Source organism: Colossoma macropomum, unplaced genomic scaffold, assembly GCF_904425465.1.
Source record: "Colossoma macropomum unplaced genomic scaffold, Colossoma_macropomum, whole genome shotgun sequence".
Taxonomy (NCBI): domain Eukaryota; kingdom Metazoa; phylum Chordata; class Actinopteri; order Characiformes; family Serrasalmidae; genus Colossoma; species Colossoma macropomum.
Window position 1 is genome coordinate 22,915,316 of NW_023494807.1, and position 24,632 is coordinate 22,939,947.

Sequence of the window (24,632 nt, forward strand, 5' to 3'; positions counted from 1 at the left end):
GAAAACTAGAGACCAGCGAGCAGTTAATTTCCATAGCCTGTAAACACTCATTCATCAATAGAAGTGGTAGCATTTCTGCACAAAGTGCTCTTTAAAATCTCTGCCCTCAGATCATCTATTTTCCCAGATATCACCAACCTGAAGTCTTCTGTTTGTACCCTGAAGCCTAATTGCTTTGGAGTAGTTCAGTGAAAAATTACATTTACATAATTTCCCCCTTAGCGCAAATGTATTCAGTTAGCAGCCTTTCAAATTTTGCCCATAGTTTTGTCATTTTACATTATTCTGATGAGAGTAAACAGTTTTAGAAACCACACTAACAAGGCTGTCTAATTTGAGATTACTTAACAACTCAATATGGCTTAAGGAAAGTGTATGATGATTTGAAGTTGCTGTCACATCAAAAGAGAGTAAAATTACTCTAGCGTCATTTTATGGTCATTTTATGGGAATGTGAAAAAGTCATTTTCTTCTGGTACTGGTTAATTTAGCTTTGCTAGATTCTAGGAGAGCATACTGTGAATTTGCAAAACACTGAAGTGTAAGTCAATAGAAAACAAAAGAGTGGGATGTGGTATCTTCGTCTGAAAAAAACTCAGTGGAGGACTACTCCACAGGCAACGTAATGCTGCTTTTTGCTTGTAGCAAAACTAGTTAACTAGCTAACATTAGCTGTTTACCAAACTTTTAGTGATGTGGAGTCGATTCCAAAAGAATTGACTCTTCGACTTCAACATGTCTGGGAGTCAAGGACAACTCTTGACCAATGACTCTGAGAGTCAAAATGCTCAGAATTGACTCTTGTCTCTGATTTTTCTTTGTAATTGGCTCAAGGGACATGGAATACAGCCTGAGTTTGAGTAGCATGAGCTTAATTACCAGCTCTAAACAGTGCCAGTACTGTAAACACAAAATCTGCTCACAAAAAAAACCTGCACCACAACTCTTTATTTTCTTCGTGATTAGGGTCGCAATAAAAAATGAGTGCGTTTACATGTAAAGTAACTGCAAAAAATCAGATTTTTTTCCGTAATTTGTTCAACGCATTTACACACACTTGGGTAATCCCGGTAATTAGAAAACTCAGATCCGATAAAAAGAGCCGGGTTTTGGCTCAGTAATCAGATGTCTCAGTGCAGGTATGCTCTTATTCTGATTTCTTTCGGATTTCTCAGTCTGTGCATGTGTGAAAACAGACCAGTCATTGATTCCAGCAGCAGGAGTCGAGAGTCAGAGTCGAATTCCAGAAAACCTGGATTTGTGCATCACTACAAACTATATGTTCTCTCCAAAACCACATCTCATCAGGACTAGCCATACTTGTCTGATTTTTGCTCCAGCTCAGCAAAAAAAATTGGAAGGCGACAGTCCAGTGTGACCACAGCTTTAGACATGCAGTTTGCATGATGCTAACCTGATGGCTATTAGCTTCCATTACTATTAGCCTCGTAGCTCCAATGTAAAACTAAAGAAGCAAACTTCAGACACTAAACATCTCTTAGCTACTGACTCCATAGGATATGGGGCAATTTGTGCAAATTTATTTTTTACAATATATTACTTTGAATCCACTTTTTCAACATTTGTGGTGTGAATGTAGCATTTTAAAGAACCCTCACACAGCTATAGCATGCAAACCTTCGCCAGGTGAATAAACATAATCAACACTGTTATCAGACAACATAAAGGAAACAACATAAACATAACCTTCATAAACAACATAAACATAACATAAACTTCATAAACAACATGCCTTTTGTCTTTGGCAATCTAAATCCTGTCAGATCTGTACGAGGTGGTAAAAGGAAAAAAAATTAAGACGGAAAAAAACCTTCAGCATACACAGTCAACACTCTTGCAATTGCTTTCAACACTATTCCCATATGTTCACCCTTCAGAATCCCTGCAGCTGCCGAGGCTTTGCCATTGAATGCTAAATTGTGATCTCAAGGGTAAAAACACTCCAGTTTTTGTATTTTTTTTTTTTCATCTTAGCTGTGAAATGCCTGAGGGGCAAACACTAAATAGAAATGTCAGCGTTCATTAAGCCATGTTGTTCCATCCTCTCTCTTTGTCTCCCACTAGCATTGCTCAAATAGCTCCAAGTGATTTGGGTCTAATTTTCTCTCCTTAAACCAAAAGCCTCCCTTTTAGGGTGCATGACAGTTACGGAAACAATCTGTCCTCTGCAGATTCTCCATGGGTGAGACAATGAGATGACTTTGGCTGGCAGTGGCAGCCTGGTCAGGATTAAGAAAACAAAGCTATTTAAGATTCAGAATCAGCTGACCTCTCCTTCAAAACAAGTTTAGCTAGGTCTGTGCTTAACCAAGTCACTGTGGTGACAGTCCCCTCTGATGGTAAATCAGTGGGGTAAATTTTTCATTTATTTATTGATTTATTTCATGCAAACTATACAACATATTAGTATCCCCACAAGTGAACATGACTAAATTTTTAAACATGTCGGGTGATGTGTTATCCTGCATGAATACCACATTTATTGTACCTAACATAGATGAGGTTGTTTTTAAAATGCGACTGTTGAGCTGCACTGAACATGCTTGGAGAGGGGAGGGGGATGCAGACATCAGCATCAGCATCTTAAAATTCCCAGAAGGAAAAGTGTTGTTATTGTTTTTAGTGATTGCACATTGCAAGGCTGTTGTTATTCCTCTTCTTCTTCTTCTTATTTATTGTTTTTCTGCCAAATTTCTGTCTATTTACTCGTCCTGCAGTTTTCAAGGTATCAACACAGTTCCAAAGAATGTTCAGTCTGATTGGGAATGGTGTTCTTCTATACAGTTATTTGACTGGACGTATGGTTTTGTACAGTTATCGATAAATACAATTTTTTTCCCCATAGGAATGAATGAGGTGTAAAAGTTTGTGCAGCTAGTTTATATCACAATGATAAAAGTCACCAGGCAACCACCAGCATCCACATACCAACCGTCTGGGATACTGTAGTAACCACCTAGTGACACCCTAGCAACCATCTGGGATACCACAGCAGCCACCTAGCAACACCTTAGCAACCACCTGGGATACCACAGCAACCACATAGCAACATTATAGCTTAAACTGTGCAATCACACTGCATTTCATTATTACCATCCATCCAACCCAGTTTAATCAGTTACTGTGGTTATTTTTATCACAGTTACCTTAATAAGAGGATTCTGTTAGCACACTTGCTTTATAAAAGAGGCTACTGGTAAAACTTTAATAAATTTGCCTTTTATAGCATTCAAAAGTTGGAAGGGGATATGTTTGTCTTTGTTACTCTTGGTAAACCTGTTTTATTTATTAGCTGTTCCCTATTTTATTACAGCTTTTTTCAGTGTTTCTTTTTTGCCTTTAAGATTGATATATACAAAGCAGCTCTGGTCTAACTGGCTGCCCTGTACTGTTCAAAAAGCAGTCCGTGCTTTTTAATTAAGTCACAGTACAGGGTTGCCAATTCCAACAGAGGTAATTTACATATATTGGTCTTAAAGGCAGGGGCAGACGTACAATTTTATAAAGAGTACAGGGTAGCCAGTCAGAACAGAGATCATTTACATATATCAGTCTTCAAGGCAGACCTCTGCTCTGATTTGCCACCCTGTACTTGTACCTCAGGGGAACAAGAAATACAAGAAAAATGTCGGAAATGGGCCCTTTCCCAGACTTTACCAGATCTGACAATATAAACACTTTATGAGTTACATTTTGCACTTTACATGACCTACAGAATGTGACAGTATGTGAAATATTTCCAATTAACCTCATTACTGTCATAATAAATAAAACATGTTCTCTAGTATATTATTTCAAAGCATTAGTTCTGATCAAGAGTTCACTGTGAGTTCAGTTTGACTTCTTTTACCAGCTCCTGAATTATTCCTCCTCTCTTTTGTCCCTGGAGCATTTTCATTGCTAAAGTTTCAGGGTCTTCCCAACTCGTCTGCTGTATGCAAGATTTATCCACACAGCATGGCTCCAGAGTGAGCTGTGGTTATGCCTTGTCCTGTACTATCAGGTCCATTACCCTACATGTAAAATGAATGTTATTTTAAGCTACATTAGCTTGGTGAATATGCAGAGCACGTAGCATGGGAGCCAGAGAGGGAATAGTTTCTTTAGATTGGATTTGAGTATCATATACACGTGTGGGTATGGAGTTAGATGCAAGTTGGGCATGATCTGCTCCTCAAAGGACCAAGATCTTTGCTTAAAGAACCATCTACTACAAATGCAAGCCTTTAACAAAGTGTGGCATCAAAGCTGCCATAGCTATGAGCTGAATGTATATGCATGGTTAAAGGAATATGTTGGTGAAAAAGCTTCAGATTTAGAGCAGATGTTTTGTCAGAGGCTCCTACCAAAACCGTACCCTAGAATACCAGCTAGCAAGCTAGCTAGTTAGCTTTGATCCCTGCATCAAAAACCGACATGCTTCTGTGATGGATATCACCACATGGGCTCTGGAATACTTAGACAAACTATTGTCTGTCAACACCGTCTGTCACTGCAGCCACAAACGGCAAGTTAAGTCTGCACTGTGCACAGTTGAAGCCATATGTTAGCAACATCCAGAAACACTGTCGACTTCTCTGGGCTCAAGCTCATCTGAAACGTACTGACGGACAGTGGAAATGTGTGCTGTGGTCAGTCTTTCAGGCTGTTTATAGAAATAATGGATGTTGTGTTCTCCAGGCCATAGAAGTAAAGGACCATTCAGATTGTTACCAGTGTAAAGTTGAAAAGTCATGATTTGCCACCTGTCATAGCCCCAAACCACAGGTCTGTAATTTAGCAAATGCTAGTGGTGTTTGAATGTTTTCCAAAATTCCTTCTTACGTTACCACCAGCATGTTAATGCCACCACAGTTAATGTAGTCACTCCTGACTGAATGTAAATGCCCTTCTATAATCTGATACCTGATAAGAGCGATTCAGCGATCGCAAGTTTGACAACAAACCACCACAACCACCCTGTCACATAAAATAGGTAGGGAAAACTATTTGTACACTATTAATGCAAAGAAAATAATATTTCAAATTAAATTAGTGTATGTAATGATCAAGAGCTTGACCACATGGAGAACTGTGGCAATTTTAGATTGAAACTTACCACCCCATCACTTACCACCCGTCACATGTGATGGGGTGGTTCTGTTTTCCGTTTCAAAGTGAAAATTGATGTATATGTTAAAATGTCTGCTTTGAGTAATAAAACTCAGGCATGTGTGTTACAAGATCAGTGTTTCTGATGTCGGTGTGTTCTGTCTCTTTCACTCACTCATTCAATAACTCACTCACTCACTGTCGCTTTCACTCACTCATTATCTCTGTCACTTACTCACTCACGCGTTCACTATTTCTTTCACTCACTCACTCACTCACTCAATCACTTACTCACTCACTCAATAACTCACTCACTCACTTACTCACTATCTATATGTATATGCATATATGCATTACTTGAACCGTTGTTCATTTTTCAATATTGATGATTAAAAAAGCCTTAATGAGAATGAAATGCTCTTTTTTTTTTACTGAAGTTTTTGTTCACAGTTTGAATGGTCAGTATTTGTTTACTTTTATACAAGCATATATATTTGCACTTCTAGCATGCTGTTGTATTAATAAGGCCTAATGTTGATATATGTTTTGGATCTTATATTATTAAGTCATGCCTACATTTATATCTAGAATTAACAAAAGTTTCTAATGTTAGATGCTAAAGGCTAAAACCGAACATATAGAGAGACAGCTTGTTCAAACCACCCCGTTACAGTAAACCACCCCGTCACATCAGTTACCACCCAATCACAGGGTCATTTTGTTAAAAAATGATGGAAAGGGAGTGAAATGCTCCATAAAATAATGTTGAATAACATTCTTGATTTGTAGACTAACCAAATAAATGTATAAACTTTCATTTGAAATTTTAAAGAAATTTTTGTACAAACAATGAGGCCATTGACATGTCAAATTTCAGATCAAGAATCTAAAAATGAACAAAAATGATTCAATTACATACTTTCTAATGATAATTTCCAAAAAAGGACATTTTATTAGTAGGGAAATATTGCATTTTTATTGTGCATGATGGGGTGGTACAAGAATGGCTCCCCAGGTCTGAAAAAAAAGAAAGAATTTAAGAACATATTACGGATTTTATGCCTGAGGTAGCATATCCTTCATGTTATGGGTTAAAAAAAAAGTTTGCTCTAGAGGAAAATCTTAAAAATTGTAGAGTGGAAATGGCACCTATTTCGTAGAATGACTCAGCAGCAGTATTTACAGCCTAAAGAGTGAAGTGAAAGTGTCATTACAGTAGCAGATTATGATGTATTGCACACAGAGTATTAAGAAAAGAGAGAGAGGTAATATAGTGATGTGATTCAGCACAGTTCAGACAGCAGTCTCTGCAGTAAGGAGACTCGTTGTAGAGCCTCACAGCAGTGGGTAAGAAAGATCTCACATGGCGCTCTTTAACATAGCTCAGCTGAAACAGTCTGCACTGAATGTGCTTGTCTGTTTTTCCAGTGTAGCATGCAGGGAGTGTGAGGTGTTGTCCAAGATGGCCAACAGCTTGTTGCGAGTCCTTTATTCTGCCACAACCTCTAGAGAGTCTAACTTGACTCGTACAGCAGAGCCAGTCTTCCTAATTTTTTTTTTTTCCTGAAGTTTGTTCAGTTTGTTCACAGCACTTTTGTTAATACTGTTGCCCCAACACACAACAGCATAGAATAAAGCACTCACTACAAGAGACTGGTAGAATGTCTATAGGAGCTTCATGCACACACCAAAAGACCTCAGCCTCCTCAGTAAGTACAAGCAGCTTTGGCCTTTCTTGTACACAGTTTCAATCCAGTTTTTTGCCCAAGTGCACACCCAGGTACTTGTACTTCCCTCCACCTCCACATCTACTCCATCAGTGGTGACTGGTGACAAGGCAGGTTTGGACATCTTAAAGTCCAGCACCATCTCCTTAGTCTAACTGATGTTTAGCTGCAGCTGGTTCAGTTTACATCAGTCAGCAAAGTCCATCACCAGCCTCCTGTATTCCTCCTCCTGTCCATTCCTAATACGCCCCACAATGTCATCAGAGAATTTTTGCAGATGACATGACTCTGTGTTGTACCTGAGGTCAGAGGTGTATAGGTGTATAGGTATAGGAATGGGGCTAATACAGTCCCCTTGGGTGCCTGAACACTGCACACCCCCTTGTCTGAGACGCAGCCCTGCAGTTGCGTATACTGAGGTCATCCGGTCAGTCAGTCCATTGTCCATGACATGACAGATTCATCCACCTGAATCAGCCAAAGCCTCTCCCCTAACAGCACAGGCTGTTTGGTGTTGAATGCACTGGAGGAATCAAGGAACATGATCCTCACAGTGCTGCCCAATGTGTCCAGGTGAGAGTATGTTCTGTCCAGCAGTTAGACAACCACATCATCCACTCCAGTGCCATCTTGATATGCAAACTTCAGATGGTCAATAGCTGTTCTGACCAGAGGTCTCAGGCTAGCATCAGCCTTTCAAGTGTCTTCATCAAGTGGGGTGTCAGTGCAACAGGTCGATAATCATTCAGTGCTATCAGTTGCCTTTTCGTGGGAACAGGAACCACACAATATGTTTTTCACAACTGGGTCTCTTTTCAGGCTGCAGTTCAGATTAAAAGATGTGCTGAAGAATTCCACACAGTTGCTCCGCACACAGTTTCAGCACGCTAGGTTCAATGCCATCAGGTCCCACTGCTTCAAGTGAACAGCAGTGAATATATTATCACTGGACATTCCAATTATGGAGGGTAGGTGAGAGGTGTACGTTACAGACAGTGGTTGCTGGTGGTCGCATTTGTGAATGCTTCAATTCCTCCCTTTCCCTTGCCCAAATGATCTATTCTTCTGGTTCAGCAGAGACTTTAAGTCCCTGGTGGTCCAAGGTTTGTTGTTGGGAAAGCAAGTCGCCAGCTACCTCAGCGTGAACAGCACTCTCCTGCAGACAAAGCAAGGGCATGCGATGCAGTCATAGTCTAAAAGCTCCGTTGAATGATCCATTAAAAAGTAAAAAGAAATGTTTAAATAAAGTTGTATAACAACTTTATATAAAGCCTCAATATCCACAAAAAAGAAAAGTGGGTAAAAAGACACTATTTACCAAAAAAAGACACAGAGCTACTGAAATTGGCAGCCATCTTGAGAAGTACCTGAAGCGAAAAAAGTGATAATAAATACAAAATTTGATAAATGCTATGAGGCAATCTCAAACAGCTCACACATCTTTGGACTGAAACCAGCCTGAAATGAATGGAAGTGTATGGAGAGCTTATCTCTTTGCTAGTAACATTAGCTGAGGTGACATGCTGTTAGCATAGACTGACTGCATTTCCCTATGTAAATTTTAAGCTGTGGTGTTCTACTATGGCTTCTTGCGGGCTTGATATGACTTTAACTTAACTCAATATAGTAATAGCAAAATGCAGAGTGGTTTGCTGTTGTTAAGTGCTGGCAAGCATCAGTGACAATGTTGGTGCCGGTGTGTGTACCCTTCATTAAAAACAATGGCTTCACATTTTTAGGTGCTGTGCGATGCAGCATGGCCTTAATGCTCTTGTGGCTGAATACAATCAAATCCTCACAGCAATGTTCCAACTTCTAGTGCAAAGCCTTCCCAGAAGAGTAGAGGATGTCACTGCAGCAAACTTCCTATTAACTTTTGGACATTTCGTTTACTCTCAACTCTCAGAAGGCCCTTGTGTTTGTTCTGCTCACTCTCTCTGAGATCCAGCCTGTTGAACATATTTGACAGGCACTGAATTGATAGCTGGAAATCTCCCTTGAGCCAGAAGCAGTTATTAAAGAGAAAAGTGTTTGCATAAACAGCCTCTAAAGCTTGTTGGAAATTTTTTTTCTCAAGGCAAGAAGTTGAAAAGAGCCATTTTACAGGCTTACTTTTACCTTCATAGACATGAATCAATGCTGTGTAAAAGTTGCACAGAGTTTCTTTAAGAGTTTCTCCGCTGGCTTTGATGTCTGCATGACACTTCATCAATTTGTTACACTCTTGTATAATTCAGCCATGTAGCAAACAAGCCAATGGCCAGAAGAACATTGGCTTTGTACTCTTTACTCACAGAATGCTGATAGAGGTGCAGTGCATGCTGTGTGTGTGTGTCTGGCAGACTAATGGACCTTTTTCTCTGCTGGAGCCAGTGGGAGATCCAGGCAGGTGTAAATGGAGTCAGAATGTCTGAGCCTGAGGCCCAGACAGACCTACAGACACCAACAGTGACAGACAATACCTCACCATACACACAGTACGCATCCACTTTCAACTTCACCTCGCCGCATTCTATTCGTTTCTGTGGAGAGCTCTGCCAGATCTCACGCCGTGCAGAGATATCCACAGGCCACTTCATTAGTCGAGTCTCAAGTCTGTGAGATGCGAGTCAGAGTCAAGTTTGGAGTCTTTGAGGTGCTAGTCCAAGTTGAGTCTGGAGTCTCTAGGGTGCAAGTTAGAGTCGAGTCTGGAGTCTCCAGGGTGCAAATCCAAGTTGACTCTGGAGTCTCTGGAGTGTGAGTCCGATTTGAGTTTTGAGTCTACAGGCTGCCGAGTATGAGTCTCTGGGGTGAGAATCAGAGTGGAGTCTGGAGTCACTGGGCCGTGAGTCCGAGTTGAGACTCGAGTCTCTAGGGTGTGAGTTCAAGTAGAGTCCTGAGTCTCTGGGGTGGGAGTGCAAGACGAGTCTTGAGTCTACAGGATGCGAGTCTGAGTTGAGTCTGGGATCCCTCAGGTACAAGTCCCAGTCAAGTCTTGAGTCTTTGTGATGTGAGTCCGATTCAAGTTTTGAGTCTCCAGGCTGCAAATCGACTATGAATCTCTGGCATGTGAAATCTGAGTCAAGTCCGGAGTCTCTGGGGTGCGGGTCGTAGATGAGATCAGATCAGCCGAGATAGATGTTAATACCAAGTGTGAACAGGGCCTTATGTGCTCCACACTTTCCAAACCCCTCAGGTTCAGAGGTGGTCTGCTGAAGTCGGCTTATTCAAACCCAGGCACCTTTGTGTTAATTGTGAACAGCTGCCTAGAATAGGACCCTAATGGAACATTTACTCCCTTTAGAGAACACAGGGATTATTTTTAAAATAACCTCGACTCAGCAGTCGGGCGAAATGCATTCATTTAGAGGTGAGGGTGCTCCCTCTGTGTAATGAGGTGAGGCTTTGAATACGAACACTTCTCACAGATATAGATAGGCTTTTACACAGACTATTGAGCAACGCTAATGAGGCGATATTAGGGAGAGTGTGAGGATGCTTGTTTGTTGATGTTTTGAGTAGATTTAATTCTCAGAAGGTTTGGACTGCCTGTTTAAACAAGTCTAAAAAGTCCAGCAGTTCTCCTGCTAACTTCTTTCAGAGCGTGCAGAGATTAAATTAATATTTAGGGGCTTGCTTTTAAGTCTGATGATGGTAGAGAGATTAGAATATTTTGTGTTAGAGTTATAATATTATGTGTTAGCTGGTTCCTATACTGGTATACCAGTTTTTCCAGCTTATTAGCCAACAAATTTCTGCTCTGAGGACAAATACAATAAACCCAAATTCAACAAGGTCCACCTGAGTGCTTGTTCATTCCCTGAGAGCGCAAGGCTGTGAAATGACCATTTGGGGTTTTTTTACGTCTTTATTTTACCTCATGAAAAGACAGGAATTTTTCTTTGGACAAATACAGTCATATGCAAAAGTTTGAGCACCCCTGGTCAAATAACATGTTTTGTTGATTTTCTAATTGAAAATAAAGTGTCATATCCTCCACAGAAAACAGACATAAATATGGCATTTTTCTACAAATTTTGTTGCACAATTTCTATTTATTTTATTGATTTTACCATGGTCCGCCATCGACCACCATGGGGTGGTCCGTTGGCGGTCCCTGTCAATTTCCATTGTATAACCTAATGGCCTGTGCAAAGTTATAGCACATTATGCATTGCATGTTTTATTTTTCCAATATGGTCAGAAACAGTTATGAGAGCTAACTTTTTTCAGCTGAGACTTATTGCCAAACTAAAATGCATCATCATTTGGTAATTTGGAAACTGTGATTCATTCTTCACATATTGAGTATTTTAATTCCCTTTATTTAGGCCTTTGTCAGACAACCCTGTCGCGCCTGCAGCTGGTCCAAAATGCAGTATTTCTCCTGTCCTGTCTTTCTCCACTGGCTACCAGTCAGATAGAGTAAGGTCTTACTGTTTGTTGAAATCTCTCCATGAGATAGCACCAAACTGTAATCCTGCCCTCCTCTGTCTGCTTTCTATCTCTAGAGTTTTGAGATCCTCTAATCAGTTGCTTTTAATTCTTCCACGGTCTTGGGTAACATTGACATGCACACAGATCTAGTCATAATGCGTGCTCGGCTACTTCAGGGTCAGGACAGCTAGATCTGAACACAGTCTGATCAGAGAAGTACTTATGCTTGTCTTTTAAACACGTATACGGAAACATCCAGATACGAGACCCATTTTAATGCAGGTAAAGGGTTATTTATACTCCCTTTATGGACAAAAAAGAGCATGTCCTTTTCAAACGATGTAACCGTCACTGCCCACATACTTCCTTCCGTCCTTTACGTTGGCATGGATGTTAAGCAGTACATCCACTAGAGGGCAGTCCAGAGTAAAAAGTTTCTGACAGTAACAAACATAGCGATGATGGAGGGGGTCAAAATAATGTCAGAAAACTTGTAAAAACTTGGAGACTTACCACTCTGTAATGTTTTCCGGGTCATTTTAAACGCTAGAGTCTAGCGTGAACTATTGGCTACACTGCCCCCACGGCTTTTGGAGGTACTGCTGTGTTTCGTCCATATCTTTGTGTTTTCAGAGATCATGCACAAATATGGACAAAATGTACACATTACACGTACATACGTATGGACAGAAGACTCTGTCTGTATCCGTATCCATATTTAATGTTGAGCATAAATGAGCCTTAATCAGCAAGGTTTGTACAACAGCAAGGTGGAGCTACAATGGAGGGGCCTCAAATCAAGTGGCCAAATATAGAGGGTATATGGAGCCACTGCAGATTTTGGCTGCACATTATTTGCAAAAGCCTAATAGGAATGAAGGACATTACATGCTTATTCTCTGCCATTTTCATCAAACAATCTGTGATTATGAATGACAGTGTGTGTGTGTGTGTGTGTGTGTGTGTGTGTGTGTGTGTGAGACTTTCCTCCACTCTTTTTTTGAGGACTAAATGTCCCTACATCCCCAAATTGATAGGAAATGGGAAAATTATGACTCTTTCATTTGAAAATCACAGGAAATAAAGACCACTGTGTGCATATATATGTATGCGTTGATGTAGATTTGGACAGATGGACTGACCTCCCTACTGTGACTAATCAGACTCCAGCTCAGCCTCCCTGCTGTTGTGCCTCTTTTCCAAACCACAGCCAGCTAATGACAAAGAAATGGTTCACAAATCAGATAGCAATGTAGTTAGCACTCAGAGGAGCTAGCTAATCACACCGGGATAGCTGCTATGACGGCCTGATTCCACTTTGGCTCTCTTCATATGAGATTCTGTACTTGTTACTTTTTCAAAAGCTCCAGTTTGAGGTAAATCATTAATTCGAGATCAGATATGAGTAATGTGTCACAAAAAAACATTTACATACATGGATCATTCTACTGAGTTGGTTCAAAGTCAGAGCTCAAAACCTATTTTGGATTTTTAACTGATTTGGACTTTAAACTAAAATCCTTTTGCTTTGAGGGACCCTATACCTTAATTATGTTAATTTTATTAAAACACATTATGCAAGATTCTGTTTAGTCACTACCATTATAATGATGCCTCTAAAACTAGTGACAATTTTAGCTAATTTGGAGCAGAACTCAAAAATACTAGTGAATGCATAACTAGCAAACACAACATTGAACAGATGTACATACATAAAATCATAATCTTTATATTAAGGCATTAAAAGTTTACTTAATTGCAGACATTCTTAATGTTACTGTGATGATGTCAGTTAGACCTGACACATTACTAAGGGCTTTTAATACACCTGACAATGTAAATGGTCAAAAACCTGTAAGAATATGTATACACCAATCAGGCATAACATTATGACCACCTCCTTGTTTCTATGCTCATTGTCCATTTTATCAGCTCCACTTACTATATAGGTGCACTTTGTAGTTCTACAATTACAGACTGTAGCCCATCTGTTTCTCTGCATACTTTGTTAGCCCCCTTTTACCCTGTTCTTCAGTGGTCAGGACCCCCGCAGGACCAACACAGAGCAGGTATTACTTGGGTGGTGGATCATTCTCAGCACTGTAGTAACACTGACATGGTGGTGGTGTGTTAGTGTGTGTTGTGCTGGTACGAGTGGATCAGACACAGCAGTGCTGCTGGAGTTTTTAAACACCGTGTCCACTCACTGTCCACTCTATTAGACACTCCTACCTCGTTAGTCCACCTTGCAGATGTAAAGTCAGAGACGATAGCTCATCTGCTGCTGCACAGTTTGTGTTAGTCATCCTCTAGTCCTTCATCAGTGGTCACAGGACGCTGCCCACAGGATGCTGTTGGCTGGATATTTTTGGTTGGTGGACTATTCTCAGTCCAGCAGTGATACTGAGGTGTTTAAAAACAAACTTCTCACTGCTGTGTCTGATCCACTCAGATCAGCACAACACACACTAACACACCACCACCACGTCAGTGTTACTGCAGTCCTGATAATGATTCACCACCCAAATAGTACCTGCTCTGTGAGGGTCCATGGGGGTCTTGACCACTGAAGAACAGTGTAAAAGGGGGCTAACAAACGTATGCAGAGAAACAGATGGACTACAGTCAGAACTACAAACTGCACCTATATAGTGAGTGGAGCTGATAAAATGAACAATGAGCATAGAAACAAGGAGGTGGTCATGTGTATATATATATATATATATATATATATATATATATATATATATATATATATATATATATACACATATATGTGTGTGTGTGTGTGTGTGTACGTGTGTGTGTACATTACATCAGCGATGCTAGCAATTAATGAATTAATATACATGTTGGAATCAATGATTTATTTGCTCTGTATTGTGAATCTGTGTTACCTCTTTTTTGCTTACATGTGGTATCTTCCTGACCAGGTGTGGGAGAGGCTACCAGGTTAAGAGAGGGGGGGATTCATAGTACTGGGAGAGTCATACACAGAAAGAGAGGAGGCAGAGCTGTTGCCCTGTAAATCTCTGACCTAAAGTCCTTGGATAGCTAGTGTTCCTGGTGACTAGAATAACTGTCTAGAATTGATAGCATTTATCAATGAAGTCGTTCTAACCTGTCGAGTTCTTCGTTACCTTTTTTGTTTTCTTGTGCACAACATAAATAGTGTGTGCCAATGAGTAATAAAAGAGGTTCACTTGTGGGTACTCCGGCCTCTAGTCATCTTTATCTGTGCATGGAGCCTCTGATACACTGGGTCATCCAACTACTTTACCGGTGCTGTCCGTCCATGAATGATAGCGCTGTGTAACCGTCACACTGACCTTTAGACTTCGGGACACATTTACTTCAAAACAGGGATGCAGTCTCACTTCCTGTTGTAAAATGCAGGGGTGTGATTGAAATAAGGCTCCGCCTACAGACTAAAACTCTGTGTTTCAGTAGTGACGTGAGCATTTTTGGGATTTTCTTTTTAATTAAACAGATGATATACCAAAATCTTTCAGCTTCACTTTCAAAGACCTCAAGATCTTAAAAAGAAAACAACATTGTTTTTTTGTTTTTGTTTTTGTTTTGTTTTTTACGGTGGGGCTGCAGTTTGAATTAATTCAATAAAGTGCTCCATACATACCTCTACAACCTACAGCAGTTTTTCTCCACATAATTGTGTTGGGCTGGTTGAGCGAAAATGAATTATGATGGGTTTTAGTACATAAACCAACAATTTCGTATAAAAAAAAATAAAGGAAAAGGAAAGTGTAGGAGATGAGACCTTAAAAATGGTTAAGCAACCCCTGTGCATAATTTAAAAGTGTTACAGAGAAAACATTTTTAATAAAAGCTCCTTCAAAATTATATAGTAATGAGCATTACTTTGTTGCCTTTACACCAAAGGAGAGCTGTTTGTTTCTTATTCTGTGAGAGTGAACTCTGCCTCAGCAGAGAAACTTCATGATGAATGAAACATTAGCACAGTTTGAAACAGGGAGAACAGCTTTCCAGCAGTCTCTGTTCAAAGCGAGTGGCAAAAAAAGCCCTAAACAACCTGAGCTTGACTTCAGCAGGTGAGACAACAGCAGTTCATACCTGCACGTTTCTCTGAGCTGTGGTAGAATCAGTTGAGAAATGATTATAGAAAATGATGAGCCGTCTCTCTTTGGTATGAAGACCTTTGGCTTTCAGAGTGAAGAGTGGAAAAAGACAGTTTTCTTGTTAATGCCCCTCAAATGGTTCACTATTGATTGTTAGGCTGGTGCTGCTCTTAGGAGCTTTCTATTTTTCTGTGGAATCATGAAGGTCAGTCCTTAGCCCTATGTAACCTCTCTTCCCCTTGCTGTTTTCCACTGTTCCTTAATCTCCAGAAATGTCTTATCAGTCAGGGAACACTTATCATATCTTTTCAATCAGGCAATTAAATCCTGCACAAGTCTAGATTTTTTATAGATATTTTGGGATCGTAGTGAACATAGTAGTGAATAATACAACACTAGGCTTCTTATGATTTCTTATTCAGTAAGTACTAGGGCTGTCAAATGTCAACAGAAATCAAATTCATATTTTCCCCTTGTTTGTTATTCGAATCCATCTGAATTCTAAATGCATCATACAAAAAATCAGATATTATGTTGCAAAGAAAATTAGTAAAAAGTTATATAACTGCAGTAAACACTAGATTTTTAGGTCAATGTTATGTCTCTTCAATCCATGAGGGGGCGCTGAGCACAAATTATCATACAACAGCACTTAACAAGTGATTCTTAGGCCAGAAACATACTCAACTCAAGTACACAAACACAAGTGACGAATTGCATTGCAAACTCATTGTGCGTTCTTACGTTGAAGATTGGTGAGCAGACGATTGGTGGTCACTGTAGCAACACAGATAATCTAGCCTACCTAGTAGCTGACGAAAAGGCAAAGCAAAAGATTTAAGAGGAACATTGATAATTTGGTGACGAATGGACTTATTTATAATCACTCAAGCTGGTTTCCTGATACGTTTAATCTGCAATGAGAAACTGTAGTTGTTTTGTTTGTTTATAGTCAGAAAATTCATGTTCTCCCCTCCATAGGGTAGGTTTGGAATGCAGGTAATAGTAACTGGCCTGGAACATACTAAGAGCTGCAGTAGAGGCTGTAAACATCTGAATAGATGTTTCCTACATTCAAGTGTTAATTTTTTCCCTTTTGATTCTACCAATATTTGAATGATAGATATTTTTGACAGCCCTACTAACTGCTATAAATTACCCTGCTCCAGCAAAAACATAATGTTCTATCAGTCAGAGTCCTTGGACTAGACTCCTAATGCTTCATTTGCCTACCATAGTAACATCATTAATCTGTAAATTGCAATTAGAGTGTCTACCAAATGCTGCAAATGCACTTATTGAAGTGAGGAGGTGTAGGCTCACACACAGAGCAATAGGTTTAAGGGGTTAAGATGGATGAATAGATGGAGAGATAAATCCAAAAAGCTAAAGGTAAGTAAATTAAATTAATTAAAAATAGACAAATAGGATGCAAATGTTGTATATTCTCTTATATATTGCCTGATATATGTTCCTCTAAAAGGGGGTTCCTCAGGTGTTCCTTAATAAAGGCAATAGTTATATATAGAACTACATCACATATAATTACCAGGGTGGAGAATATACTGTGTATATTATTTAACTGTCTACATATGGTTCTATACAGCATCTTAAAGGGTTCTGCTGTTGTTACAATTCAAAGAACCCTTTTTTGTCACTATAGTAAACTCTTTTTGTTAAGAGTTAATGCAGTGTACAGTATGATGGTCACTGGAAGGACAAACTGTTCTGAACTTAAAAGATGGTGAGGGCATCTGTGCTGTTGGATGTGTTTGGTTTATCCTAAGGCTGAGGAGTAATGCAGCCCAATCGATATCACTGCACTTTGAGCTTGTATCTGAGAGCCTGAGATCTGAGAGAGACTACAGGAGATACATATCAGCTTCCACAATTACATTTCTCAACATTACTGTCTCTAATTCCTCCAAAGCCAGCCCAGTGCACTTAGGCCTGCACCTGTTGCTTAATCACCTTATCCCAGAGCTGTGTGGGTGTTTCTGTACATTTAATGCCATCATTCTCTGACAAATTGGAGCACCTATTTAAACAAAGCTGAGCAGTTCTCCTTGATTGTGCAATAAGATTAACTGATACATGTTGGCACTCTTAGAAAATCCAATGGTAACAAGGAAACATTCTGAAACTCCCCAGTCCAACTATTATAATACACTATGATGGAATTTTGTGACAGTTGGTTCCTATTTGGAATTTTGATCTTAAGACATCATGTACATTGACATACTTTACATATAATCTCTGTCGGAACAAAACCTTGCACTGCCAAAATGGTAATGTTAGTACTTTTCAGTTGAAACAACATACTTAAGTTAATATTTTGGACTTTCTTTTGGCCCATTCTTTATTAAATGTTCACAAAACCAAAAACCTGAAAGAAAATGGAATTTTGATTTTATAGCGCCAGTATGTGCGTATATTTTTCTTACATTCGGTGAGGAGAAATGAATATTTAGACACTTTTCGTTATCTGAACTACAAATTCACACACATAATGTTTTTGTATTTGCATGTATGATTTAAAAATATATTTATGAGCACAAAAAATGGTAAGGAAAAGTATTCAGACATCAGAAATTAATAACATTAGTCCTGTTGCAAATCCCTCATTAGCAATTTCAGTTTCGAGACATCTTCAGAAGTTTCCTCTTGGCAAACTGTCTTCAGTTCCCCAAGGTTATGAACCCCTCTGTTGGACTCACAATTTCAAAATGGTCCATAATGTTTCTAATATTGGATTTATATAAGGAGACTGGCTCAGCCAAGAAACATCTTCGCCATTTTAGAAACCAGTCTTTTGGCTGTAAGTTTGGGGTCTATGTCTTTTTTCCCCAATTTTCTCCCCAGTACAGTCACATACAGTTCCACCCACTAGTGACTCCCCCTGTCACATGATACTACCAGCACTAGGAAGGCAAAGGTTAGCACAGGCTTCCTCTGAGACCTGTGAAGTGCCACTGCATCTTTTTGAACTGCCGTTAAAACAGTCCCCCGGTTTGCAGAGAAGCAGCTCCATATCATGATGCTCCCACCTCCATGCTTCACTGTGGGTGTGGTGTTCTTGGCATCATACAAGCAACCCTTCTTCCTTCAAATGTGACAAGCTGAATTATTGCCAAAGCTCTATTTTTGTTTCATCTGACCAGAGTACATTGTTCTAAAACTGTTCTGAATTGTCGAAGTGCTCATGTGCAAATTTCTGATGCACGTGTCTGTTGTGGTGCTGTCAGGCTCTTTTCGAGTGACTGCTCTTACTTTCTCTCTTACTTTCCTTATTATTATTCTGACAGAAATCTTGTGTAGTGCATCTGTCCAGGTCCATGAACTTTCCAGTTGCATATCATTGAACTAGTTGAACTAGCTGGGATGATGAAGGCCTTTAGGTCTGTAGATACTTAATTTCTAGTGATGTTTAATAATATTGCCACTGAGAAGCTCCTTCACCTTCACTATGATTGTTACAGGAAATCTTCCTAACCAATGGCAACATCTTTTATAACAACACCAGGTACATACATACATATATATTTTAATATAGTGTCATAATTTTTTTCCCTATCAGTTTTGTTATTCAAATGTGTCTTTGTTTATGCTCAGGCAAACATATTTTTTGGTCATATTTATATATACAAAGGCAAAAGATGTTATGTATGTAAAGCTGAAGCAGATATATGGACTGTAAGTGTATTGAAATAATCAAAACCAAAGTATCTAATTGAGGGCTCTGTATTCCATTACAGTTAGAGAAAAAAGGCAGTAATCAAATTGCAGATATATCAGAAAAATAGAGTGATTATTTGCAGGATTACATTCAAACCACCTTTGCACATTTGTGTCCTGTTTCATTTTCACAGACTTTCACAGATGACATGAACCAACAATCAGATTATGTTACTTATGTTGCTAACATAGTAATCCTTTGGATTCTGGTTATGGATTACATTTTAAACAAGTAGTAATCTGTATAGGAAGAATATACTGGGATATATATATTCCCTCCTCTGGCTTTGTCTGTGCTGTCACTGCCACATTATTTGTTCAAACTCTTTAGAAGTGAAGGACAATGCTTTTGTGTTCCATCAAACAGGCTCATTACAGTGCAGACTGTTTGTGAACTTGTCTGGCACATTTGGAAATGCAGACTAATTCTGCTATAATTAAAATGCTAATGGAGCATTGCAGTCATTATCAGGCCTTCGTTCAGTGTCATTTGTAATTATTGAAACATTTTCCATTTAGTTGATCGAGATGGCCTGAAAAGAAACCAATCATCATTTGCTCTTGTTCCAGGTCCTGAATTGTCTGGACAAACTTTTCGACTAAATGTGGAATTGTGAGGAAGTGAGCAATTATTTATGGCCTTGCCTGTCTCAGGAAGTGTTAGAGCTAGCTTCCAGGAACATGTCAGTTCTTTTCACATGCATAATAAGTCTGACAGAAATGATCCATCTGTAAAAGCACTGCAACTCAAGAAGAATTACTTGAATTACTCAGATAATTGCACCATTAATTGGCATGGGATTCAGACATGTACTTTGAGGAGGTTTTTCTTAGAAAGAGGCTGTATTCAAGTCTGAATGGATTATCATTCACTTAAGCTACACCAGCACTGCACCTCATTTTCAAATTTGATTCTGTTAGGTTTCCTGGTTAATGCAGTAAGGATCAGGGCTTGTTTTATAACTGAAAGGAGCTGGAGTCAAAATGTAAGTGCACAGTGCCTTTTTATTTCATCCTGCCAGAGCACATTTACATTAAGCAGAGGCAACTTTTCTATACACTCTTTAAAAAGATGGTGCTTCAGGTTTCTTTAATAAAGAAAATGGTTCTATATAGAACCGCAAACACTCCAAACACCCTTTGCATGATTAATGGGTTCTTGGCATCTTGAAAGCGTTCTTTAGATTGATGGAGAATGTGCTGTAGAACATTTTTGAAATGGGTTCTATATAGTAGCCAACCAAAAGGGTTGACCTATTGTTATGAATTCAGGCTTCAAGAAGAACCCTTTTTGGTGCTGTGTAGAACCTTTTTATTTACTATTGAACCCTTAAAGAACCATTTTCAAGAGTAATAGTTGTGGTAAACACATGCTGAGAAATACGTACTACAAGTGTAATGATACACATAATATTAGGTTTGATGCGATTATGAATTCTAAGGTAATGATTTGATTCAGTACTTCATGACAAACATGCTAGATGTTAAAGCCTGTGATTGGATGGTTGAAATGCGACGACCAAAACAGAACTGCTTAGCTCAAAGTATATCAAGGCCTTAAGACTTGGCACAGAAAGCTTTAGCAGCTTATCAGAGCTGTTCGTCAGATAATTCAATGACTAATAATTCACACTCAGTAGTAGTGGACGGTATGGCCAAAAATTTATAGCACAGTATCATTAAAATTTCTGATATATATATCATTTTCTTAACCCTTTTAGATGTTTAAGTAAACCTACTTTTGCACCTTAGTAGTGGTGTATTATTCTAGTGGTTCATTATTCTTTTTTATTATTCTATTACTGAGGGTTCATCACTTTTTAATAAAAAACATTTTCAATAACCAAAGTAAATCTGAAATATATTTATTGTGCAAAATAGTAAAAACAAAACTGAACAGTATATAGATCAACTGATGTCAATATTACTTTCTGGCAAAAACAGTGCTAAATGTTGAGTCACATCTGAATTTCTACTGAAGTTGAAGCTGAAGTTAGCTCTTTTATTTGGAAGCTTTTTGTCTGATTTTTGTTGGTTCTACCTTAAATGAAACAGCAGTGATGTTGTGACACCTGTATAGGCACTTGGATGTAAGGAAATTCATGTAAGAATTTAAGAATTAAAGAATTTTAGCTTTGTCATTTGTCTCCTACACTCGTACCCCTGACCGTCAGACACTGCTGGAATTTGGAAGATACTACAGTCATTTACACTTCATTACTTGCTGATCCCCTGTTTGTTGCATAGACAAGATCAGGAGACCACAACGCTGTCTGATGTAGCCGACCAAGTCACCCTTGCACTATTTGTACATTGCATTAGCTGAACCAACAGTTCTGACAAAACTCATACCTGAGGAAGAATTTCAACTGGTATACTGGATGAACCACTACTAACTCATCTAATTGCAAAAATTCACAACCACTGCATTGTCCCATGTACTGTATATTCCTATACAGTAAGATTTACATTTTTAGCACATATTACAGTACAACCATGGAAAAGAATCTGATCACATGACTGATAAACCACCCCTTAAATAAATAAATGAATAAGACTGTAAATGAGAAAACAGACAGACTTAGCTGTGAATACCACTGTACTGATTGAGATAAACCAGTTAGCCTAACTGTATATACTCAACTATACAACTACAATAATGTGAAGATTCTGTCATTGTACATGGTGCTTGAGAGCCAGTGGAATTTGAAGTTAGATTTCCAGAGATTTCCAGAGAAGCCAGTGATTAGACTGCATCTGCACTCTACATCTACACTCTCCTTCATCATATTGGAACTCTTGGTTACTGAAATCATGATGTACACAGATTATCATTGTTTGTTTGTGTACTTTGATCACTTGCAATTGGAATGTTCATCTGTGTTTGGCTGGAAGCATGAATCATTCTAATGAATTTCACACCTTGAAATGTCACAGTAATAAAATGCGGAGGTAGAGAATTTACATCAGCTGCCCTTGGTGCACAGGCAGTGTATGAGAACATGATGCAAATATACTGGTAAAGCAATGCATTATAAGGGCAATGCACATTTTATGCCAATATCATTGGCACGGTGGCGCAGTGGGTAGCGCTGTCGCCTCACAGCAACAAGGGCCTGGGTTTGATTCCCGGCCGGACGACCGGGGTCCTTTCTGTGTGGAGTTTGCATGTTCTCCCCGTGTCTACGTGGGTTTCCTCCGGGTACTCTGGTTTCCTCCCACGGTCCAAAGACATGCAGTCAGGCTGATTGGACATGCTGAATTGCCCCTAGGTGTGAATGTGTGTGTGATTGTATCTGTCTGTCTGCCCTGTGATGGACTGGCGACCTGTCCAGGGTGTATCCTGCCTTCCGCCCAATGACAGCTGGGATAGGTTCCAGCACCCCACCGCGACCCAGAAGGATAAGCGGTTTAGATGATGTATGTATGTATGTATCATTATTATACTGCATATACTGTAAATGCACCTCAGTAGCTTTAGTATATACTTAAGACAATAAAGGACTATGGAGACTCTGAGGCAGTAGTCCTGGAATTTTATCTGTTAGGATATGTAGCTTTAGGTGGACACTGGAATTCAAGCTGTAACTACAATTAATAATAACTATATAACTATTTTAATGACTACACTGTAAATGATAAATTTGCTTAAAACATTGAGAAACTAATTGCCTGATTTAACATGAAATTGAACAATTTAAGCTTACAAATGGATTTTAACTTAAGTAAAATAATTTCTAAAGTAAAATAGTACATAACTTCTTGAAGCCTAGAATTAAAAGATTAATATATCTAAGTAGTATTTGAAAGAAATTTGCTAATATTTGCAATGTGGTATCCTTTCTATTCTGAAAACTGTAGCAATTTAAACTGCTAACTTTTACATTGTATAATTATTAATATAAAATTTGTACAGTAATTATTAATAAATAACCCTTACCAGAGATTAGATACTGATTAGTCTTTAGCTGTTACATAGCTAATTGTAGCTATAAAAGCTTCAACTACAGCAACAGCTAATGGTAATGCTGGCTAAACTATATTCGCCCCATTTCACTATTTTTCTGGTAACACACAGCTAGAAAACTGTAAAATTATTGGAGTTAAGGTTGACAGAATGGATCATCTTCCTAATAAATGGTTTACATCTTCTTTACTCTTTTTCTACTTGATATTTCTGAATATTTAAAACAAGTTTTTTAGCCTCTTCATCTTCAGCAATGTAGCAGCCAGTACTGGTGGTGTGGACTGATGTTAGCCACTGTTAGCACGTTAGCACCTTTTAAGTAATTTACAGAGAGTCGGGCAGTTAGTGCTCTCCGACGAGGGCTGGACACATGTCTGTGTTTTAATTTGTGTTTTTGCTTTTCTCTACAGAGCGGTGTGATGAGGTGCTGGCCACTCCTCTGCCCTACAGTGCTTTCAGCAGCTCCTCCGTGCTAGCAGCTGATTTTGGTGCTGGCTATGCTAAACTGAACCGCAGAGTGGGTAAGGAAGCCCTTCTCCCTGTGACTTTCACACAGGCCTCTATAGAAGACATTGATTGATATGAGACCAGCATTTCTGAACTTCTAAGGTTAAGATACTGAAAAGAGGAGCTTAACTTAGATAAGAATGAAAGGATAGCCACTGTCCTGTCATCTTCATTGGATGACATTAAGAAAAGAGTATAGATAGTTTTCGCAAAACCCATTTCTTCTGTTTATCCTTAATTTCTATTTCACTGGCTCAGCTTTTCATCCCTTTCCCCCTCATGACATTGGATAGCCAGGGTGCTGTAAAAGCTTACACTGTTTTAGAAACAAACTAGACAGGGGCAGAAACAAACAAAGGGGCAGAAGGTCTGCGGAGTCTCTGACAAATATTATGAAGTGATAGCATGATAGCACAAATATTTGAAGAGTTCGTTTGCAGAAAACAGTAAATGCCATCCATTAAAAAATGAGCTTGCTGTCGTGAGTTATTCTTAAGACATAGTGCATTCTGATCCCTGAACTGTTACTGTCCACTGTCAAGGCTTTACAAGTTCACGTTTAACAGCAAAAACAGTCAAATGCCCGCGCTGTTCTTGACTAGAACCCGATAAATTCGTTCAGCAAATCAGTATTCAGGTCAGATGAAGCAACACTGCTCTGAACTGTTAGCCAGAATCTGATATGGCTCCCTTCTCCCTACATAGTGTAGAATGTAGGTTTTTTAAATAATGGCTAATGTGTCTAAACAGTGGACAGTATGTCTAACAAAGAACCACTTTAGATTCAGCCATGTGTGCACAATATTGGACAAAATGTGCAGTATTTGAGTGTAAATGCCAAAATTTCATAACTCACAAAGTGCCCTGTATAGGGAGCAGTGAGCCATTTGAGATTCAGCCCTAGGATTTGATCTTATAGATGGTTAATATTGCTGATTAATGGGCTGTTTTTGTTGCAATTTTCAGTGTTTTACCTGCTTGTTTTATATTAAAGAATGTTAAATATTAGACTTGTATCCATTAAATGGCTTTAACATTGAAACATGAAATGAGCATTGGAGTTCTCTGCTT

General features: G+C 39.0%; 1 protein-coding gene across 1 annotated transcript in view; it reads left to right on the plus strand.

Moving 5' to 3' along the window:
• The window catches only part of cntnap2b (contactin associated protein 2b), a 76,742-nt gene that overhangs the window by 15,889 nt on the left and 36,221 nt on the right, over window positions 1-24,632 (plus strand). Inside the window, exon 2 of the mRNA XM_036556607.1 lies at window positions 23,465-23,575. Coding sequence (XP_036412500.1) covers window positions 23,465-23,575 — 111 coding nt within the window. The remainder of the gene's footprint in view (window positions 1-23,464; window positions 23,576-24,632) is intronic.